Below are 18,372 nucleotides of genomic sequence, written 5' to 3' on the forward strand. Positions count from 1 at the left end.
TCTGCTGGTTCATTTAGTAATTGTTTACTCTCATTACCAACCTACAGCCCCAGTCCTTATCATGGTGCTGGGTTTCCCCAGTGAATTTTAATGTCAAGACCTTTTCTCAAAAATAATTCTTAGTCTTTTTATGCACCAAAATGTACTTTAATAAACTGAATTTTAATGATTTGTCTTAATAAACTGACACAAGACAGACATTTGTTAATCCTAACATGTACGAGTGTAAATCTACGTGTAAAATGTAATGTCACCACCGTCCAAAGCTGTATGTTAAGCTGTTATAAGTTAAAATAAAGGTTTCAATAAATCCAGTAAATATTTTAGTGTATTTAACAATGTGCTGCAAGTCAAGTCAAATGAGATAAACATCGGATTTTGTTTCGTTTAAATATTTATTAAGAAATGTAAACACATTCACTATCTGCCAGTATAAACCTACATAATAGAAAGTTCAGCAAGAGGCAATGTTGCTACCACCTTGTGGGTTTGCTTTCCCCACTGTCCTCTGCTTGGAGGTAGCCATCGTACAGCTCTCTCAGGTGAAGAATGAGTTCCTCTGTATTCTGTCCCGTGAGAGCTGACACGGGAATGACCCGCTGCGTAACGAGGCCCTTTAGAGTCCCCAGCTTCTCCTGGGCCTCGGGCAGGTCCATTTTGTTGGCTATGATTGCCTGAGGCCGCTGGGAGAGACCAGACTCATACTGGTCTAATTCATAGCGCAAGTGCTGGAGCTGGGTCCAGGGCTCCGGAGTCGATAGGTCCAGAACAAAGAGAAGGAAACGACAGCGCTCTATGTGACGCAAAAAAGAGATGCCCAGGCCTCGATTTAGATGGGCTCCTCGGATGATGCCTGGGATGTCAGCAACTACAGACACAAGGATAAAAGTGGAACATGGACATTATATTGGAAAAAAAACTATCAAAACTTTATTATAATGTTGTTCAACAATTTATAATAACTCCATAATTTATCATTTGTTTGCTCAAATCAACTACCTGCCACTTGCTCGTGATCCCTGTACTTGACAATTCCCACATGTGGGTTCAGTGTTGTAAAGGGGTAAGCAGCCACAGCAGGCCTGGCATTGGAGATGGCTCTCAACAAAGATGATTTCCCAGCATTAGGAAACCCCACCTGATGGGATGAAGATAATTGTTACATTTGTGGTGTTGAAAAGCGATACACCACTGCTATTTTTCCAAACAAAAGCAGCTTCTTCTCACCAGTCCAGCATGGGCCATGGTGCGGAGCTCCAGCTGAAGGACCCTCTCCTGGCCCTGCATTCCTGGGGTTGCCACCATCGGAGCCCGGTTCTCATTGGACAGATAAAATCTATTCCCCTTCCCACCCGCCCCTCCGAAAACAGCCACATACTCCTGGCCATGCTCAGAGAGGTCCACAACTGCCTTTCCCTGTTCCTTCACCACAGTACCCAATGGTACCTTTAAAAAAATAAATAAAGGAAAGGTTAGGCAGTAGTTGATGATGAAAACAGGACTGAAGTATTCATTGATTACATCAGTTATAATGAAATGCATGGACTCACAGAAATATATTTTGGGCTTCCATTCCTTCCATAACAGTTCTTGCTGCCCCCTGATTGCCCATCTTCTCCCTTGTAAACTGGAGTTATTTGCGCCAGCGATTTAACAACTCGGTCAGCTGAAAGCACACAAAAATAAAGGGTATCGAAGCCGTTTGGCATGACGCAGAGGATGGAGCTCTGTCCCAGACTGTGCTGACATGACACCTTTAACTTACCCTTTATAATAATGCTTCCTCCATCACCTCCATTCCCTCCATCCGGTCCACCCCACTCCTTCCGGGGCTCACTGTGAAAGCTGCAGGCCCCTTTACCGCCCGACCCTGCCACCAGCTTCACATTGCGATGGTCTACAAAGTGATGGGTCTATGGGCCAAACCAAGAACATTTTTAGTTATTCATAGCATGATTTATGACAAATATTGTTGAATACCTCTTTTATAATCCTTTTGCATTTTCTGAATATGACTCCGAAGCATGGGGTATCATACAATATGTTGACTCCTCTCTTTTTGGACTTAAGACTGTATTTCCAGACTTGTGAACTGAATCAAATATACAGAGTTTGGCACTAATGGATGCAGATGTAGTATGCATTGAGTTGTGTGATGTCTCTGTTCAGATGTTGATGTATAAGGTAATTTAAATGACAAGACAGGAAAATAAACTAAAATAATAAATCACTCACTAGCTACAGAAAAATAGCTAGACATCAAATAATAAAAGAAAATGTATACTCTATTGCTGTACTTTGTAATACTCTCTGCTAACATCCCTGGTATAGCTAAGCTAAAAGCACAAGTTTGGTAAATATTGAACATTAGCCTAACCACTACTCTAAATTACTGAAGGATATTGGGATATTTTAGTGTTTCACCTTATGTGTCACATTCTATTCGACTTTTTTTGCATATACCACATCCCAATATATCCCAAACTAATGTTGAGGGGTTCGAACACATACCAGCTTCTTCTCGGACAGCTCGGTCTTCTTCGTGTTTCCTCGGACTTTGGCGCACAACACGCAGGAGGTGCCGACGCCTCTGACTCCTCCTGTGGCTCTCCGTCTCCAGGCTGCCGGTACCGAAGAACAACCGGGACTGAACGAACTCAACTCGTTTCTTCTCACCTGTTGTCCTAACATGTATCCTAAACATATGTCTGGAGAAGGCCACCGAGGGCTTTTAACTCTCGTCAAAGTCGCCAACATTGCGGCATGAAACCAGAGACGGCTTGACAATGTCACCTCGACCGTTTGCTTCAACACATCTTAACACACGTCGCCGTTAGTACACAGAAGGGTTTTCTGTCGAGGGAATTACTATTAGACAGCTGGTAGGGTTATATTATCAAATCATGGTGGACATACATTACTTGTACAACCGTGTAGGTATGTCCACAGCTACCTGAACTCCGTACCACTCCACGCTGACAGCCGACCCTAACAATACGGAAGCCGTGAGGGAACAGTGTGGAAACGCGATTGCCAGTTCCAGTTGCTCTGCTGTTGCGTTTTGATCCTCTGGCGCCATCTTGTGTGCTGGAATGTGTGTTAATATACAGGAAAAGAAAAGAAAAGAAATTTTACCGATTTCTGTATTACTTCATATAAATCTGCAAAGTTTGAACACTTCTCAGGGGCCGGGAAATAAAAAAAAAAAAAAATACAGATTGTTTTTGTTTTGTGGCATATTTTATTGCACGGTCTGGCAAATATGCAAATTTCTACATTGACAAAAGTGACATTAACATTGGAAAAAAATATTTAGATTAATTGTCAAATTACACGTTAGATATCTGACCAATAGTTTAAAACAGAAAAATTGCAGTATCTTTCAATGGAAGGCGATGACTTGACAGGAGGGAAAATAACTTGAGACTTCAAGACTTAGACCAAATTATTTGATAAACATTTCTAGCTACAACTCATCACAGTTTATAGGAATATGAAAACCACTAACCAATGCAGAAAATACCTGAAAAAAGACAATACTAAAAGTGTGTTTGTTGTCTAGACTATAACTATGCTCAGTATACTACTACTACTACTACTACTACTACTAATAATAATAATAATAATAATAATAATAATAGGAAAAAGTTAAATAAAATCACAATTTCCATGATGTGTGACTTCTGATCCATAATAAATACACAAAATACAGACATACAAAAGGTGAATGTCAATTTATTTTATATAACAAACAGTAACAAAAGACAGCAGAAAAGATCAGGCAATGCAGTCTTACAATAGGTAACTAGATAACATTCATATTTGGATTGTACACAACAAACTCTCTCACTCACTCTTTCTCTCTTGCTCTCTTTCTATTGCACACACACACACACACACGCACACACACACACACACACACAAACAAACAAGGCGCACCACCCACATCAGTGATGGCACACTACATAAAACTGGAAAAGATGTGTCAATACATGTTCAGTTCACACTTAAATGAAACACTGATACAAATTCAACGTATAGAGAATCCTGTGATTGTCACTGTTGAGTGGTACATAGTTATTTAGCTGTTTGACAGCCAGGTAATCTCGCATTCTTGATTAACCCTGCAAAACGACTGCAAATATTGATTTACTTTGCCCCTCTGAGTTAAGTTGAGTTACTCCACGATATACTGCAAAGATTGGACCCTTATAATCCGTATTACTGCTCAAACTGTAAGAAACAGTGCTTAGTGAAATGATTATGTTGTCTGACTCATTTTAAATAAATAAACATAATATAGTATATATTAGATAGAGATAGATAGATAGATAGATAGATAGATAGATAGATAGATAGATAGATAGATAGATAGATAAAACTATAACACAGTAAATACGTGAAATAAGGCAAGTGTGCTTGTGACATGTACACTTAAATAAAAATTACACTCCTATGTCTCCTTAACACTTGTCTTATTATTCACAGTATTTGTCAACAATTTATAATAAGCATAATGAATAAATGAATACATTAATAATATATTAAACATTAGTTAATAGTTATTTCACTGTCAACAAACAGAAATGCTTTATGAACTATTTATAAAGCAATTTCATTGTTTGTTAACAGTGAAAAAACTATTAACTAAAGAATAATTATGTGTATTTGTCCTATTAGTGATTGCTATTATAAAGTGTTACCCAGTATTTTCCCCTTCTAATACAAGGGGTGATGGTACAGGTTTTTACTGAAAAGAGGACAAGTGGGCTTTGTGTATGTGATGAAAGGCGTCACATAATCCGTCCACAAGTCACAGAGATACAGAAAATAATTTTCTTAAATATGACATGTCAGTCAAAACCTGCAACATACCATGTAACAACATTAGACAAACCAACACTGAAACTACAAAGAATGACATACAGGGTGAGTTCACCATGACAACCAATCTCAACATGACTGACTTAGAGTATTGCACTTATTGAAGTTGAGGTGCGGGACCCGTTACTGCTCTGTTTCTTGTGTTGCTTTGGCTTTTTGAGGATCATTTGTTTGAATACAGCCTGAATTGCACTACAAATACAAAATATCAGACAATACATACACTGTCACTGCAAAATAAAGTGCGAACAAAGTGGCGATATGTTTGTTTTTTTGTTTTTTACGTAAAATCATTTCTGATTGGCAACAGAGTGGTGTGACCCCTCATAACTCTGCACAATGCACAATATGTCTGTGCGTACATATGCCACTGAAAATATACAGTCAAAAATACTACCACCATGTATGATTATTATGGACGATGACACACACTTTTAAGTCTGGATCAGTCAGCTACCTATTGTGGCTATTACTTCAGTAGACATATGTAGAGAGTGAACACACATAATGTTAGACCACACAGCAACACATCACAGTTTGACTAACACAGACAAACCCCCTGATCGAGTCAGGTTTAAGGACCAATGTTTTACCTTCGTAAAATTAACCTCCCTTGTCGTACGATACAACAGTGTTTTCAGCTAGGGAATGAAAGGATGAGCTGGACTTGGTCTATTAAATAAACATCAAGGACCATTGCCTTCAAAGCTAATTCGCTTTTTATAGCTTAAGTCAAACCCACGGACCTGCTCTGTGCATAAAAAGAAGACTGAAAGAGAGGCTTGTAAAAAATAAATTAAACAGTAAATGTCAAGTTCAAGATAAAGACAAGTGAAAAGCAAAGGCAGAAAATGAAGAAAAGGATACAAGGAACATTCTTAGCCATGTCTCATAACTCCACAGCCCCTTTTAAGTATCATACTTGATCCATATGGAAGGTTTTATAGTAATTGTCTTGATTCTACAAGCAGCATGACCTTTCGTGGGGTGGCCTGTAAGACTTCACCCCCTATAGCCAGAACAGATAACGTTACATACGTCTTAAATGGTAATTCTTACTGTAGCTAGATGATTAATATGAGGATAATAAATCTGATGAAGCCAGATCTTCTGCTCCATAGCTGAACCAGCGCTTCACCGTTGAACCGCTCCCTTTTCATTTTCTTACAACAGGAAAACAGTGCAGTGCCTTATTGCTGATAATTCCCGTACTGACCCTGCAATGTAAAGAAATATTTACACCAGCAGAATAGATTGCTTTTCATACATTGTGTTGTCCAGTTTTTATTTTGTTTTCTGTTATTTGTTAGACACACACACCACAAAGTTCCCCAATTAATACTACATATATCAGCTGTCTTGGTCTTTTACAGTTAGTCATGTCAGAGATAAGCAGGAACCAAGAAACAACGTTTGAGATTATGATGTGTTGCCATTAAAGCGTTTGGGGGCTTGGGCAGCATAACTAGAGACATTTGAACCAACTTCAAAATCACAGAGGTTACTTTTTCCAAGTTAACAAGATAAAATGAATGGCAATGCAAGCATTTTTAACCTGGGATTTATAATTTAGTGAGTAATATAAGCAAAAGGTTTTGGAATTGGTCCAGTAGATCACCTCAGCTCAGGCTGCAATGACTGCTCCAATAAAAGAGCACATTTCAATCACAGGCTGGGATTATTATTCTAAAATGTCTGAAAAAATTGCAGTAAAAATATTGGGAGAGGAGCAAGAGAGAGATCAGAGATCATTCACGGAAAACAGTGTTCAGAACAAGAATATTTTCTAATTTTTCCTTGTTGAATTGATAGTTAATAATTTGACCGAACCAGAGTTGGTGATTGTTGAAACAGTGGAAAGACAAACCAAGATGGTGTGGGAGAATTTTATTGTGGTGTGTTTTTTTCATGATGATAAAATTACTGATTGTGTAAATGGAGTCTGGTGGACTTGGCAGGAGTGATGTAGCAGCTGTTTCTGTGTTTCCATAATGTTGTCAGACACTAAGAATAACAATCTCAGCCTGTCAGTTATAAAAACAAGCACTTTGAGTCGATATACTTTGACGGTTTGCCCACAAGGAATACATTGCAGTGATTGTTGCCTTCCAAAACTACAGTGCATCAAAGACATTTTAAAAAGGCAAATCAGAAAAAAATCATGCATAGTATGAGGTACCTGTTGTGGCAAATAAAAGATTCAAGCCGTTATTTCTTACTTAATAATTAAATAACCCATTTAAAAATGTGCCTTTATTATGGATTATATAGGAAATTTCCTATATGTTAGATGGGTGAAAAAATTCAGTGTTAAGTAACCAATTACAGGGAATCTTAGGAAACTTAGAAAGTATGATCTGATGTTAAGTACCTGTTCATACGCATAGGACCTCTGCGTCTGTGCTCCAGGGCCTCCCTGGGAGGAGCGGTAGGAGCCGTACTGTTGGCTTTGACCCTGTTGATACTGAGAGTACTGAGAGGATCCACCCTGAGCAGGACCTGTAGCAGAGCAGTTACATTCAGTTTATTAGTTTTGTGGGTGTGTTATTGTGAATGCACAGGATAGCTTGTAGGATTGCTCTGACCGTAACCCTGTGGCTGTCCGCTGTAGCCTTGTTGAGAGGAGTACTGCTGCTGGCTGAAGGGCTGCTGCTGGCCAGAGCCCTGCTGATACTGGGCCTGCTGTTGACTGTACTGAGAGTTACCTGAAGGCATATAAACGCGTTAGCTACTAAATATATGAGGTAGTACTTTACTGCAGGTACAGTTGGAGGAAAACATATTCAAAGGAGACTCATTATGCTTTTTAAGTGTCTTCTTGATTCTTAATTCGTGCATGTAAATGATCTTGAATGTTATAAAGGTCTGCACCAACAGAAGCTCCTCTCTCCCACAGAAAACACTGCTCTTGAAATTCCTCGTCAGTAGTCCCGCCTTTGATTCCGTGAATTTGTGACATCACACTACATCACCATCTCACACTTTTTCATCATTTATGCCCAGCGGCCAGTTTGGCACATAAGAATTAATCTAGCACAGCTGCTCTGTTGTTAGCGGTTCTGGGTCAGGCATGTATTAGTTGGCCAATCAGAGGAGATTGGGTATTTTCTAGAGCGGGGGGCCTCAAAGAGACAGGAGCTGAAACAGAGCGTTTCAGACAGAGGGTAAGTACAGTATGAGACTGTATGTGGGTTTTTTTAGTACCAAAGCATGTAAACCTATTCTTGCAGTAACCCCCAAAAAGTTTAGATCTTGAAAATGAGCATAATTTGTCTCCTTTCAACCACATGCTTGAAAATGGCATAATGACAACTGTTACCTCCTTCATAGTAGTGCTGTGAGGATTCATCAAAGGACCTGTCGTAGCCTTGCTCACCATATGAAGACTGCTGATACGAGTATTCCCCATGACCTGCTGACAACACATTTCAACACATGCAAAATCTCCTCCGCAAAGGCAAAATCCACTTACATAAAGAAGAGAAATAATTATTCAGTTTGAAGCCAAAGCATTCATAATACATACGACAATGGCAGGCACAAACAACATTTTCAAGGCTTCTCACTTCAGTATTATGCACAAAGAAACACCCTGGAAGAAGGCTGCGCTCTTTCCTCAACACACTGCTTTAGCACTCTCTGAAATCTGAAATTTCGGCACACCAAAGGGGACAGTATGGACACAGACACACTGGGAGGAAACAGGATTGAGACGAAGGTCAGCTTTTTCATAATTTCTGTTCATCTCCCACAATAGGGGAAAAAGACGATGACTGGGAGGAAGAGCTGAGGCCTCAGCATTGCAGTAAATCTGGCTCAGGCCTGTGAGGTAGCACTAAAGGGAAATGGCATGTGCTATGATGGGCTTTTGTGTGTTTGAGAGCTGTGTATGAAGTTTATGGATGTGCATGATTACCATCAGGGTAATACTGCTGGTTTATGGGCTCGCTGGAGCTCTGAGTGTGTCCATACTGCTCTCCGTAGAACTCGTCTTGTCCCATGTACTGCTGTGCAGATCCTGCAAGACAGGCGACACCACGAATGGTTAAACAGTTGGTTGGACGAATTGGCCGCTGAGTTGGTGGTAAAGGGGTCTTGCCAGGACACAGGAAATTTTAGGCAACCTGAATAGGTGTGTGTGCATGCATCATGTGTGTAATAAAATATTTTAGAAGACAGCTTTCCTGGAAGTCGTCATTTAGTTACAACGTTATCATGAATAATCATGAACAGAGCGAATTAATATGACACAGTAATTTTGTTTAAGAATTATGTGAAGTGCAATTTCACAGGTGATGATTTTTTTATGCGTTGAAATAATAATATGAAGGAAGCTATTTTGGGGCCAACCCAAATTTTGGAAGCACTAATTAAAGTTCGGCAATCACAATGAATAATTCCAAGACAAATTACATGAGATGTAATTTTCTCTAAAAAAAAAAGGAGGTAAGCCAGTTATCAGGGCGAATCGGATCTCTGCTCGGTGGTGGTGTGCAGAAACTCCAGATTCCACTTGTTCCTTTTCCCTTTCAGCTTTACCCAACAAACCCACAAAACAAACAGACACAAAAACTCTCTGGAGGATGCATCGAAGAGCTGTGCACGGTCTAATCAACTTTATGGACCACAATTGAGCCAAATGTTTCCAGATATAGAGATGAGGTATAGCATAGCAACATATCTAATCGTTTCCAAAATGAGCCCTCGCAGCAGACCTATAACCAATGACCGGGGAGCGAGTCATCCATCTTAACTATGGACACAACAACTCCATAACATAGTTCTATCCGGAAATACTTAATCCAGTCATGCAAGGATACTTTTGCAACAGGGGGAATGAGGACTTACAACCATGTCCTGTTGCCCTGGAAACAGTATCCCATCCTTTTTATATATCTGAGTCACTATGTGCCTGGTCGACACCCTTCAAAAGATATAACAGGACAGGATGGAGCTATTATTAGGTGCATGCTGACACAGCACAAGTTAAGTGATTCACAGAGACAGGAACCTAATGTGACACGAGTGATACATCTCCAGTCTGCTTGTAGAAGTTGCAGCCAGGAAGGCAGCTGGGACAGACTAATTTGCAAGTCTTCAATATCGCTCTCATTAGGATCTTTGAAGGCAAAGACGCATGCAATAATAACTTCAGCGACAGACATGTATTTTCAGGTTTATAATTTAATTTTGGGTCACTCCTAGAATAGGTTTACATGCTGCAATTATTCCACCTCTGCCTGAGATGGCCTGTTTGAGCTCCTGTCTCCATAAGGCCCTCCCTGCCAAATATCCAGTCTGCTCTGATTAGTCAGCTCACACATGCCTGAGCCAGGACTGCTTACCAAGTCCCTGGTCATCCATGTCTACTTCTACTGTGAATGCAGGCAAAATTATGCAAATGTGCAACATGGTGACATAGTGATGCCAAGAGGTCACAGAATTAAAGGTGGGACTACTGACAAGGCGTTTCAGGCACCTCCTCAGGAGCAGTGTTTTTAGTGGGAGAGAGGAGCTCCTGTTGTTTTTTTTTAAACTTTCAACATCTTGAACAAGAAACTATTCAACACAGAATGAAAGGAACAGGCTGAGAAGGCATAAGAGGTGTCCTTCTATCAATCTTGAAACTGTGACACTGGCACCCAGAGCCAAAGATAATGGAAACCTGTTGATTCTTTCATTCCAAACCGTTAGTCAGTCAGTCCATCTATGTCCTTGAGCTCTCGAACACAACTCTTGACAACAACCTCATTGAGCCCACTGCCATGCCATATTAACATGAAGAAGTCTCACCACCTACCTTGCTGTGAGGAGCGGTAGGATCCCATGGGCCTCTGAGACATCATACCGTTCCCTTGACTGCCCTGACCCATCATGCCCATGGCCTGCTGTCCCTGATAGTGTTGCCCTCCAGCCTGGGCTGAAGAGTAGTGTGCAGTGGCAGACTGTTGGTGCATCATAGAGACTGCAAAGGAGGTGGGATTATGAGGAGGGGGAGAGATCTCATACATTAATATACACAGACACACTATATGCACATACCAGCATTAGCATTCAACAGCATTCTCAGAGCTGAGACTGGAAGAATTGTGCATAACAAATGTTGTAGGAAGTCCATGGAAAAAAGGGGGCAGGGTTAGGCCAAAACGGGTCCATGGCAGTATCTTGAAGAAAAAACCTCTATTAGAAGATGCTGCTTTGGGATATAAATGCAAGCAAAGCCAGTGAAGTCAGTGCATAAACAGAGGTACATTCAGGGAGAGGAGGGCTGCATCTCAGGGTCAGGAGTAAGGGATTAGGAAAGGTTAAGCCTGGAGAAGAAGGAAGATGAGAGGAGGCAGGACACCTCTTTGATGAACTGAATGTGTTTGCTTATTTTGTTCGTTTCACTGGACTAGGAGGGAATTTACAGATTAATGATTGCAGGTGATATACATGTGAGCAAATGTTTTAAGGTAAATTAAGGGGGATGTTTGGTGTAAAGACATTCAGAGGGATTTAAGAAATCATCCAACTATTTTACCACTTTGTTTATACCTCATCGTGAACTCCTGAAAGGCACTACTTCTATCGCCTCCATCCTCTAAGTGTATGAGGTATCAGGTGTTCTTGTGTTCAATCCATAACCCTGAAAGTATTCCTGGATAGGCTTTTCTGTACCTGGCTCACCTGGGTTGGACTGCATGTTGAGGTTGCTGCGGGAGGAGGAAGAAGAGGATGAGGATGTGGAGGAAGAAGAGGACGAAGACCCATAGCCAGGCCCAGGGCCCTGGATCATGCTGCCCTGGGAGGAGGGGGAAGTGTGGCTGTAGCCGGACGCCGAGCTACCGTAGCCACTGGCCGGCAGGCTGAGGGAAGCGGAGGGAATAGCCGACTGCACCTGACCAGACTGCTGCTGCATGGGGGCATGTCTGGGGCCTGACGACACACACGCACCAGTCAGAGCAGCCAGTTCCGATGTGGTGCCATAGCATGTTAATAATGGACCCACATTCAGTTCATCTTCACAGAAAGGTTGCATGGTAGTAGAAGGATTGGGTAATGAGTGTTGATCATGTGTGTTAGAAAGAGAAAGAAGGCAAGAAAGGGTCGCTTGCTGCAATCTGACTGTGACAGACAAGACTTGGTGTCTGCAGACAAACATGCAGCAAAGTCGGGATCAGAGGAGCTCTCAAGACAGGCGACGGACAATGAGATGAAGCTGTATGTGTGCACACCAAGTATGTGTGAAAAAAAGAAAAGTCAGTGTACATTTGTGTTCACATCTCACCATTGCTCATTTGACTCTGCATCATTGATGTGGGGGGCAGCCCTGGTGTCATGTTGTCATTGAGATTGCCTGGAGCGTGTCCCCCACTCTGTCCCATCCCTCCAGGAACCATAGATATGTTGGGAGTGGGAGGCTGGAAATGAAAAACACAGTTAATCAACAAGAACAATAATTAATCAACAGTAATTGCTATACTCTATGCCCTGACTCCTATTTGTCTGTTAAATGTTATTATTTGTGTTTGTTCTATGTATTTATCACTAGACAAATTACATGAAACATGTTTACTTCTGTGCGACTATGTGATAATGTTCTCAAAATGAAATTATGATAAAAATGTTCATAAAAAAAAGGAGCAAAGGTCAAGGAACTTAAAAAAGAAGGAAGAGTGCCAGACTGTTGTGACCTATGTGAGTAAATGGAGAAACACACTAAAGGCCAACATATATATGTCGTATGACTTCTGATAAAGAAATGCCTCCACAAAATGAAAGAAGACGCTTCAGAGAGTAGGTTAAGGATGGATTTGTTTTTATCAGCGAGTTGTTCATCTCACAAAGACCCCTGTTCAACAGCAATGTTTCGTCGGATTTGCCATTTTCTCATCATACGTCGTAGTTACATTGGGTTTTAGTTTATTTCTTTATGAATCTCCCATAGACTTCAATACAGCCGACACCAAAGTCTGACACCGAAGCAAGATTTGGTGATGTAACTACCCCTCTTCCTTTTTGAAGTTCCTTGGCGTATGTGAGAATATAGATGGGATGGCAGGAGCGGGAATGCATGTGACGAAGATGAGAAATCTGCTTAATTGTTCCTGAAAGCACATGAATGACTCACAGCAGGTAGTAGTGACTGCATGTTCTGATTCGAATCTGCTATTGTGGCCAAGTAAACAAGATTTCTGTGCAGGATCTGCTGATACCTGTCAAAAAAAAGAGGGGAAATGTTTTTTTTTTTTTTTTTTACCTCAGCGTGACATTTACACGGTATAAATCAGGGAAAGATCACTTACTGTGTGCATTCAGCTGTCTTGCCTTTGCTTTGGTAATCCATTATACATTGTATTAAGTGATGATTTTCATCCAGCATCTTTGGGAGACAACGAAACAAGCTTCAGTTCACTGTATAGTCAAGTGCAGGCTGAATAATACACTGGAATATGCCCTATTAAGCCATTGCAGTGAGGCTGCCCTGGATTCTCATAACTTCCACCAGCCTTGGAAAAATTTCTAGGTCAGTTTTTTTTTTTTTTCATTTTCTTTTTTGTTCATAATAGAGTCTAATGAAGCAGCGGCTTCTCACAGTCTCTATGTAGGACATCGTTTGAAAGTCTCTAACTTCAGGATGGGAAGAGCGTTTTCTTTTCTTTTCTTTCTTTTACATAGCCTATTCGCCTAAACAGTTCAGCCAAGGATAAAAACCCAGCAGAAGTCAGGGTTGTCCAGGGTTGCTCAGTTTCCCTCCATCCTACTCGTAACATGTTTACAGCCAACAAAGCGTTTATAAACCAACATGGGACGCTCTCTGACAAGCAACCTGCACCTTTACGCTTATTAATAATAAAGAAAAAAAACCGTGGCAAGCTGGTTGAGCTTAGAATTCTTGCAAACAAGTTCCATCATCTGAATATGATCGATTTCACGCATTATAAAGATGTATCATTTGCCAGAGGTGGTGCTGGTGGATGACAGCGTCACCAGGAAGCGGCGGCGGTGGAGCGGTCGCCTGCAGCCCCGTCGCGGCTTTGTTTGGCTCGCACCTTCAGCTGACTGTAACGTTACGATACCAGTTGCCATTTCTTCTGATTTCCACCACTGGCTACTTTCCCCGCACTGGCTGTCGGAGACGCACACTCCCATCCAGACTAGAACACTAAGCGCCGCGACCCGTCAAGACCTCCTTTTTGATTTTATTTCTTACCTTTTGAATCGTTTGCTGTGTCACCTCCCCTTTACTCCTGGGGCGAGCCGATGAAAACGCCACCGACATGTTCTCATAGGGGAAATAAAAGCGCTCCTTTTATTCTAATATTTATTATCTTGAGCGCAGCCCTCTATTTGGTTACACAGTTTGTCCATCGCAGAGAAACAAGGGGGGGTGGGCGGTGTGACGATGCCGTCTCTCCGCCATCAAGGAAGGGCATTTACAAAGCACCGGATTTCTCTGGATGCTCATTAACGTAGCCTTTTTTGCTAAAGTGTTATTTATCATTCGCGTGCAAATTGTGACATAGATGGTAAAATATAAACACAAAGGGGGGAAATCCCTCTCCCTCAGTTATTTGGTATAACCCAGACAGTGAGTAGCCTACCACTTACCCTGACTGTAGACGGAGCATCCTTTGATTCATCAGAGCCAATCAGTCCACATTGTGTCTGTCAAATCGCAATTGTGTAGAGAGGCTGCACAAGTTGAGGGAAATCTGAATGTCAGTGTAAAAACCATGGTTTTATGTCTGCCTGCACCCGAAATTTGCAGAGCGCTTTCCCTCCAGACTAAAGGAAAATCTACCGTTTTCACATCGAGAGATATTGTGTTGTTTGTGATAATGGAAATGTTAAAGAGTAAAATTCACCCAAAAATGAAAATTCAGTCGATAACCTACTCTCCCTCATGCCAGTGATGGAAAGTTTTTTTTTTTTTCTTTTAGTCCACAAAATATTTCTGGAGCTTAACACCCAAAACAGATTTTTAAAATGTTCCTAAACAACTGAAGTAGATGGGGACCCGTTATAAAATATGAAAAACACACAAAAACGATCAACAGCCTGAGATCCCAAATTGATTAGAAAAAGACAATATTCAAAAACACTGACATGCAGGTATGCTCATGCACACCTCAGCTACAGTGAAGATGTTGGCTTGAGAAAGGATGCAAATAAGTTTTTAAAATCAAATTGAGATCTTGGGAATTTTCGGAAACTTTGATTAGGCTGGATGACCCATTCAAATCAAGTTTTTAAGCAAGTCCCCATCAACTCCAGTTGTTTGGGATTGCTGCAATGCCATTTTTCTGTGAAGCTCCAGAAATGTTTTGTTGACTTTGAAACTTTCCATCTGCATGACGGTGAGTAGAGAATGATTTAAATATTCCTTTTTGTGTGAACGTACCCATAAAGAACAAAAAAACAATTGTTTATTAAAAGACAAAGTGATCTTAAATTCACATTCACCCAAAAATGTTCTTTCATCATTTACTCACCCCAGTGCAGGTAGAAGGAAAAGAGAAATCCCAAATCAATTTGAGCAGATGTCATTTACACACATTTTAAAGCCCAAATGGTTATTGTAGACCTCGACCGTGCATCAAGGGTCTCTTCAAATCATCCGGGGATCTGGGGCCATTTGGAGACTTGGGTTACTCATGACAAGCTGTAGGAAGAAGTAATTTTAGTTTTTCCGCAGTTGTGTATCCTTTAATACCCTTAAAACACAGATCAGGATAATTTGGCAACAACTGAACATCAAATACTCCGAGACAAGCACATGAGCAGTTCCCAATTTATTTACATTACACTTGTTGCTTCAGTATAACAGAATAAAGCAATGCACAAGCTTGAGCCTTTAAATACATACAAGTTCAGATCATTTTTTATATGTTTATAATAATGTATAGTTTGAGAACATTTTGAGAAATAATAACATTACAAAATAGGATAAGTACTTACAAGAGGAAAAGCCAGATGTGTTAAACAAGAAAGCAATACTTTTAGGAGTGAAAATCTTCCAGGGAGCAGAAAACAAGAACAGAACTTAGGCATTCACTTCCCCTTTACTTGGAAAAAAATACATTTCTGGCAAAGATTAGAGGGGAAGGAAAAGAAAACTATGTCACATACAGTGGACCCTTTAGTGAGCCATGCATCCATATTCAAAATGGGTGAAAAGGACAAATTAAAGTACAATCCTGGTAATATGAGGGCAGGATAACTGCCACAGAAAAAGAAATCATAAGAAAAAAAAAGATCCTTCTTACAGTGCCATCAGAGCTGCGTTCGCACAAAGTCCCATTTGTTTAAAGGGAGATAATCATACGAGGATGTGGTTGCTTTCCTGCCTTGGTATCAAACTCTGACCTCTACAGCTGGCCACCCCTGGATCTGTAAGAAGACCGGGTCTGAGCAGTGCCTCGCCCTCTCTGTCCAGCATATCCACCTCTGAAGCCTTGACCCCTCAGGAACCGTCCAGGGACCCCGAAAGTCTCCAGATTGCGCTTCCGCTCCTCCGCCCATGTTAGTCTGTAAAACACAAAGAGGGACAAAGCCTTCACTCAAACACACAGAAGGAGGCAGTGTTTGAATGTTGCCAATAAAAAAAGGCAGTTAGTTTACCTGAACTTCTTATCAGATGAGATGTTGTCAAAGAAAGACTTTGCTTTGTCATAATAGCATTTTGGTCCAAAATGATCGTCCTCGGCAGTCTGGTGCAGTTCCTCTTTTTCTTTGCCTACTACCTCATGAGTTCCATCTGCAGACAGAAACTTGTACGGTAAAAACTCGAAGGATGCTGTGATGAGAGACCAAGCATGGCAACAATGTGAAAGGTCAATACATTGATTTTCAAACCCATGTGCCCATCTGATGACAATTCCAAAGCCTACACCTGATTGTTTAATATTTAAAAACACTAACCAAAATGGAAAATTAAAGCCGTGCAAAGCTAAATGAAAAAAGGTTGAACCAACCCTTTATGTTCATGTCCTGCACCTCCCGTTCCAGCTCCTCCTTGATAAACTGCGCATTTGAGGAATCGAAATCAAAGTCCGTGTCAAACTTGAGGGTGGCAGATGGAACGTTAGCCACCATCAGCTGGCCTCTACTACGGTTTCTGCGCCGCCGAGCTCCTGAGGTGTTTAAAAACATAAATACAAGTCTTCCGTGATTTTCTTTAGTGGACTATTTAAATCCAGAAAAAAAATAATAATTCTGATGTGTCATTGTTTTACAAACCTACCTTGTCTTCTTCTGGGTGGTGTTGGCCTGTTTTCATTGTTCTGCTGCCGAGTTTCATGCTGAGCGCTGGGCATACCTGGGCCTGACTTCACTTCAATACAAAAAACATTTAAAAATGGATCAGTTGACATGTAGAATCCCCTGAACATCCCAAACAAGGTTTTAAGACTGTTAAAACAATCTAAACTGTTCACTTTTGGGTCAATTACTGGGCATTTTATTTTTGCCTTTCATCATTGCCTTTCTGTATGCTTACTGGAGGGTCCAGTGCCCTTTCTGCTCTGGAAACTCTCTCCTCTGGTCCTCTGTGGCCTCCTTCTTTCCCACCGCTGCTCCTGCTCCTGGGATGCAGTCGAACCTCTCCTCTGCCTAGATCTGTCCACATGGAGGGTCTGAACAGCCTTTTCCACCATGGGGCCCCTTCTGAGATGTAGGCCTGGAAGTACAGGCCCTGCATTTCAGAACACAGCAATGTGTTAACAACCTACTTAAAAAAAGTATTCAGCTACATCATGGTCAGTTAACTTGAAATACATTTGCATTAATTGACTTACCAAGGCCAAGAGCTGCAGCATACTGTTGATTAAGCAGAGAGTTGGCAGCAAGCTGGCTGTAGGCGGGCATCCTCAGGGGGCTAAACGGCTCACGAGCTGAGTAGATTCCCGAAGAGCCTGCGCTGGATGACTGAACAAAACATGTTGAAACTATTTAACATGCTTTCTGGGTGTTCATTTGCCCACTTTCAGGGTCTGTACATGCAGTCACTATCTACCTGTACGATTGCAGGATCTGGGGGCAGGCCGTGGTGAGATCTTGGAGCTTCACACAGTGTGATGTCCTTAATATCACTTCCCCGGAAAGTGATGTACTCATAGATGTCATCTTTGGGTGGTGTTGGTCTGTCGGTGGGTCGTCCCTCCGTTCCAAAACACTTGACTAGATGAGAGAAAGCAGTTGGTAAAAAAATAATAATGTTTACTTCATCATGCTGACAGGGCTTCAAGCATGGGGCCTGCACCACTTACCTTTCGCCAGCACTACTGTGGAGTTCACTTTGTCAATTGTGTACAAAATTCCCTCATAACGATTCTGGGCTTTTGAGACCAGCCCTATTTTACAGCCAATGTACGGTTTTGCAGAACTCATGTTTGGAGTATTTTCGAGGTAATTGCCTATCAATACAAGAACTCACAGCAGGCAGCAGTATTCAAGCCATGGAGCTGACTGGTAACAATTTATAAGCGTCCTCAGGTGACCTGA

General features: G+C 41.3%; 3 protein-coding genes across 13 annotated transcripts; all 3 read right to left on the reverse strand.

Moving 5' to 3' along the window:
- Positions 1-376: 376 nt before the first annotated feature.
- On the reverse strand, positions 377-3,028 carry mtg2 (mitochondrial ribosome-associated GTPase 2). The gene is made up of 6 exons (XM_030421946.1): positions 2,512-3,028; positions 1,766-1,913; positions 1,551-1,666; positions 1,228-1,446; positions 1,000-1,138; positions 377-868 (listed from the first exon to the last, which is right to left on the reverse strand). Exons 1-6 carry the CDS (start codon positions 2,755-2,757, stop codon positions 474-476), a joined length of 1,263 nt encoding a protein of 420 aa, XP_030277806.1. The 5' UTR covers positions 2,758-3,028; the 3' UTR covers positions 377-473.
- A 690-nt stretch (positions 3,029-3,718) lies between these two features.
- On the reverse strand, positions 3,719-14,586 carry LOC115585600 (calcium-responsive transactivator). 8 transcript variants are annotated; one of them, XM_030424086.1, is made up of 11 exons: positions 14,479-14,586; positions 13,173-13,249; positions 12,998-13,082; positions 12,155-12,287; positions 11,554-11,802; positions 10,685-10,849; positions 8,801-8,902; positions 8,204-8,299; positions 7,470-7,589; positions 7,256-7,383; positions 3,719-6,101 (listed from the first exon to the last, which is right to left on the reverse strand). In XM_030424086.1, exons 2-11 carry the CDS (start codon positions 13,247-13,249, stop codon positions 6,075-6,077), a joined length of 1,182 nt encoding a protein of 393 aa, XP_030279946.1. In that variant the 5' UTR covers positions 14,479-14,586; the 3' UTR covers positions 3,719-6,074. The 8 variants fall into 8 exon arrangements, with proteins under 8 accessions (XP_030279946.1, XP_030279945.1, XP_030279944.1 ...); XM_030424085.1 differs by lacking the exon at positions 14,479-14,586 and adding an exon at positions 14,081-14,423 and having other exon boundaries at positions 8,204-8,296; XM_030424084.1 differs by lacking the exon at positions 14,479-14,586 and adding an exon at positions 14,081-14,423.
- A 1,059-nt stretch (positions 14,587-15,645) lies between these two features.
- On the reverse strand, positions 15,646-18,354 carry lsm14b (LSM family member 14B). Of its 4 annotated transcripts, none has more exons than XM_030422056.1 (8): positions 18,138-18,354; positions 17,885-18,048; positions 17,667-17,796; positions 17,369-17,548; positions 17,114-17,203; positions 16,845-17,003; positions 16,492-16,666; positions 15,646-16,398 (listed from the first exon to the last, which is right to left on the reverse strand). In XM_030422056.1, the coding sequence occupies exons 1-8, from the start codon at positions 18,256-18,258 to the stop codon at positions 16,239-16,241; spliced, it is 1,179 nt and encodes a 392-aa protein (XP_030277916.1). In that variant the 5' UTR covers positions 18,259-18,354; the 3' UTR covers positions 15,646-16,238. The 4 variants fall into 4 exon arrangements, with proteins under 4 accessions (XP_030277916.1, XP_030277915.1, XP_030277918.1 ...); XM_030422055.1 differs by having other exon boundaries at positions 17,369-17,563; positions 18,138-18,349; XM_030422058.1 differs by having other exon boundaries at positions 16,492-16,627; positions 18,138-18,346.
- Between the last annotated feature and the right edge of the window lie 18 nt (positions 18,355-18,372).

Source organism: Sparus aurata, chromosome 7 (assembly GCF_900880675.1).
Source record: "Sparus aurata chromosome 7, fSpaAur1.1, whole genome shotgun sequence".
In the NCBI taxonomy this organism is placed as follows: Eukaryota; Metazoa; Chordata; class Actinopteri; order Spariformes; family Sparidae; genus Sparus; species Sparus aurata.

Excerpts from the sequence above, each read along its gene's own strand:
- lsm14b (XM_030422055.1), bottom strand. The coding sequence starts at position 18,258 with ATGAGTTCTGCAAAACCGTACATTGGCTGTAAAATAGGGCTGGTCTCA. Across the intron at positions 18,049-18,137 it reads CACAGTAGTGCTGGCGAAAG|TCAAGTGTTTTGGAACGGAG; the intron begins GTAAGTGGTGCA and ends TCTCTCATCTAG. Across the intron at positions 16,399-16,491 it reads TCATCTGATAAGAAGTTCAG|ACTAACATGGGCGGAGGAGC; the intron begins GTAAACTAACTG and ends TGTGTTTTACAG.
- LOC115585600 (XM_030424084.1), bottom strand. The coding sequence starts at position 14,149 with ATGTCGGTGGCGTTTTCATCGGCTCGCCCCAGGAGTAAAGGGGAGGTG. Across the intron at positions 8,903-10,684 it reads CTACCGCTCCTCACAGCAAG|GATCTGCACAGCAGTACATG; the intron begins GTAGGTGGTGAG and ends CCTGTCTTGCAG. Across the intron at positions 8,300-8,800 it reads CCAGCAGTATTACCCTGATG|CAGGTCATGGGGAATACTCG; the intron begins GTAATCATGCAC and ends ATGTGTTGTCAG.
- mtg2 (XM_030421946.1), bottom strand. The coding sequence starts at position 2,757 with ATGTTGGCGACTTTGACGAGAGTTAAAAGCCCTCGGTGGCCTTCTCCA. Across the intron at positions 1,914-2,511 it reads AGCTGTCCGAGAAGAAGCTG|ACCCATCACTTTGTAGACCA; the intron begins GTATGTGTTCGA and ends TTTGGCCCATAG. Across the intron at positions 869-999 it reads GGATCACGAGCAAGTGGCAG|TTGCTGACATCCCAGGCATC; the intron begins GTAGTTGATTTG and ends TTGTGTCTGTAG.